Source organism: Ipomoea nil, unplaced genomic scaffold (genome assembly GCF_001879475.1).
Source record: "Ipomoea nil cultivar Tokyo-kokei standard unplaced genomic scaffold, Asagao_1.1 scaffold1310, whole genome shotgun sequence".
NCBI classification, from domain to species: domain Eukaryota; kingdom Viridiplantae; phylum Streptophyta; class Magnoliopsida; order Solanales; family Convolvulaceae; genus Ipomoea; species Ipomoea nil.
The window spans coordinates 1,060,151-1,063,146 of NW_017617738.1; the positions used below are offsets into that span (position 1 = coordinate 1,060,151).

Genomic DNA, 2,996 nt, shown 5'->3' on the forward strand with positions numbered 1-2,996 from the left:
CATCAAATTTGTAGTATAGTAATGCAAAACTTATCTCTATCCACTTACACACAATATTCTCTTGATAACATTACTATCGTCACCTTTCAAAGTTAGATATTGGTAGTACATGTGAGTGTATTAATCACATTCATATTTACAATTTAAAATTGGAAAAATGACACTTTTTCCCCTTATGTTATATGCTTATAGCACTTTTTTCCGCTGAGTTATTCATGCATCCACATTTGCCCCCTCAATTATTATAAAAGTGGCAGTTTTCCCCCTTTATAATATTAAATGGACATTTCTATCCTTAAAATAAATATTTTATTTATTTATCTTCTTCAACAAATTATTGCTTATACGTAGGGATGACCACGGTTCAGTTCAAACTGAACCGAACACTATAGCAATCAAATAAAAAAATTTCGGTTATAATTCATAACATAACCCAATATTTGGGTTTCCGTTTATTAAAATCATCAACTGGAAAAAAATGGCTCCTGAACCGTGAACCGGAGATTCAAATCAGAACAACTACTAGCGATAGCTTAAAATTAGAATTATAATATTTGCAAATAGTGTATGTTTTTTTTTTTCGCATTTATATTGACTCTCACATATAAGTATATATAATCGCGATTTGGTTTCTATTTTGAATCGTCGGTTCATGATTTTGGATCCAATTTGAACTGTTGGTTCAAACTTTATTTTAATTTTTTTTTATTTATTTTTAAAGTATTCAAAAAATTCAACAATTAATGCATTTTATTTTTTCAAATCGTGGTTATAATTTGTTGGAGAAGAAAAAAAAATGAAATATTTATTTTAAGGGTAAATATGTCCATTTAATATATCAGGGGAAAAACTGCCACTTAAATAATTTAGGGGGAAAAAGTGCTATAAGTATATAACATAGGGGGAGAAAGTGCCATTTTCCCTTTAAAATTATATTGACATTTATATAATTTTGATTACTGAAAATTAAAAAGATAGGAAACATTCTCAAAGTTATCAACTAATACGTAAAAAGGAAACATTCTCAAATTAATGAAATTAACAAGTTAAGCCCTCCTCATAAACAAAACTTGCTGTGAATTTCCGACCCTGCTTGTCAACCCTAAAGTTCTCTAATAATTCGAACATTCAAAATCAAACTACTCAATGGAAAACACATGGTCCATAGTCTTATAAATTCTAACATCCTCAGGGAAACAAATTGGAAATTCCTTAACTCCACCTACATCAAATTTTCTCCAAACCTCACTTTTCAAGTTACAAACCAAAATGAAAAATTGTTTACTATCTATACATAACAACACAATTTCCCCAGCATGATTCGTAGTAAAGCGGTACAAATCAAACTTGAATGGAATGATCATTGTAATCTTCTCCCAGCATCCCTTAGATTTCTCCAAAGTCCAAACAACCATGTTGAATAGGTGGCCTATGTTGTGAACATAAATGATAGCCAGTCTACCTCCATCAACTTGTAGCAATGCAAAATTTCTGAGAACAAAATCAGTATAATGATATGTTTCCCCAGATGCATCTATAGAACGAAGGTGTGGTGATGATGATGTAACTTCAGCTGGAATTGGTATAAAAGAATAACTCTCGGACCAAACTTCAAATGCTACTATGTGGAAGCTAGGAGGGTCATCTCTAGTCAGCCAATTATAGAAATAGATAACACCATCAATGTGAACACTAGTATCGGAATAGCCAGCGCAGCCAACGCCATCCAAGGGGTGGGAAGAATAGTTGATCTCCCTCCATGATTTATCAACTCCTAGAGTCAAAACCCAGTGCTTATACTCGAAGCAGCTCCTCCGATCAATCATCAAAACCTTGTATCTTTTAGATTGTGAATCGAACCCCAATAGTGCACAGGTTTTAGTTCCATGGGGGGAGTCGAATTGGAATCTTGGAAGGGAAATACGTTGTCCGGTACTAACATTGCAAACAACAACGATGTCTCCATTGGGTCTGGACAGACAAATCAGGCCGTCAGAGGAGGAGTGTAGACAACCTTTCAGAAAGGGTTCATCACCGTCCAAGTAGCCGAGACGGTCGGCTTGGAGCATTCCCGGCCGCCGGGGGTTTTCTTTGCTGAAATTTATGGTGTAATACGCAGGGGCGGAAGGGACGGAGCGCGGCCTTCGAGAAGGTATGATAGCGATTAGGATGGCCGCCTTACTGGGAAGTGTCAAGGACAAGGTGCGATGCAGAACGCCAAAGCCATGATCAACTATGAGAGCGTAAAAGAATTTAGAAACGCACCTGAATCGTACTAGCGACTTAGCAGGGAGCTTGGAGAGGATCTCGACGAGAATGTCTTGCGGGAGAAGATGAAGATGAAGAGTTAGCGTTGAAACACCTGCCGCCGTCTTCTCCGATGCGCTCATCGTTGGTATCCTACGAGCTGGCTGAGGTTTAATTTGCAGGACTACAGTTTTAGGGTTAATTTGGATTTTTGGAGTATCCTCCTCGTACTAGAAATATATTGAGGATAATGGGGTTTTCAGGATTTTTGGAGTATCCGCGTACTACATAGAGTTGTATTTAAGGTAAAATTGTATTTTCCCACAGAACACCTCCTGATTGCGAATTGCTATACAATCAATGTTGGAGTCTCCTTTGTTTTCAAAAAAAAAAAAAAAAAAAAAAATGTTGGAGTCTCCTTTAAAAAAAATAAAATAAAAAATGTTGGAGTCTAATTAAATTTAAGATTTCCTAAAGAGGGATTGGGGTTAAAAGTATTTTGGGTGTGTTTGGTTGGTGGGTTTTGTCCATAGGAATGGGTATGAAAGTGACTGTTGTCTTTTGGTTGATAGGTTTTTAGAACACTACTATGGGTTTCGATTACCCCATCAATTGAAAAACACATACCCAAATAAAATGAGGGTTTCATTCCCTTATTCATTCCCAAGCACTACTATTAGTAACCATTCTCATTCCACCTTACTACCAAACATGTTAAATACTTCCACATAAACCCATTACCATTACCA

At 36.0% G+C, this 2,996-nt stretch overlaps 1 protein-coding gene across 1 annotated transcript; it reads right to left on the reverse strand.

Moving 5' to 3' along the window:
* Positions 1 to 1,139: 1,139 nt before the first annotated feature.
* LOC109185063 (putative F-box protein At3g52320) lies at positions 1,140 to 2,390 on the reverse strand. Its single transcript, XM_019335059.1, has one exon. It carries the CDS (start codon positions 2,388 to 2,390, stop codon positions 1,140 to 1,142), a length of 1,251 nt encoding a protein of 416 aa, XP_019190604.1.
* Positions 2,391 to 2,996: the final 606 nt, after the last annotated feature.

Excerpts from the sequence above, each read along its gene's own strand:
- LOC109185063 (XM_019335059.1), bottom strand. The coding sequence starts at position 2,390 with ATGAGCGCATCGGAGAAGACGGCGGCAGGTGTTTCAACGCTAACTCTT.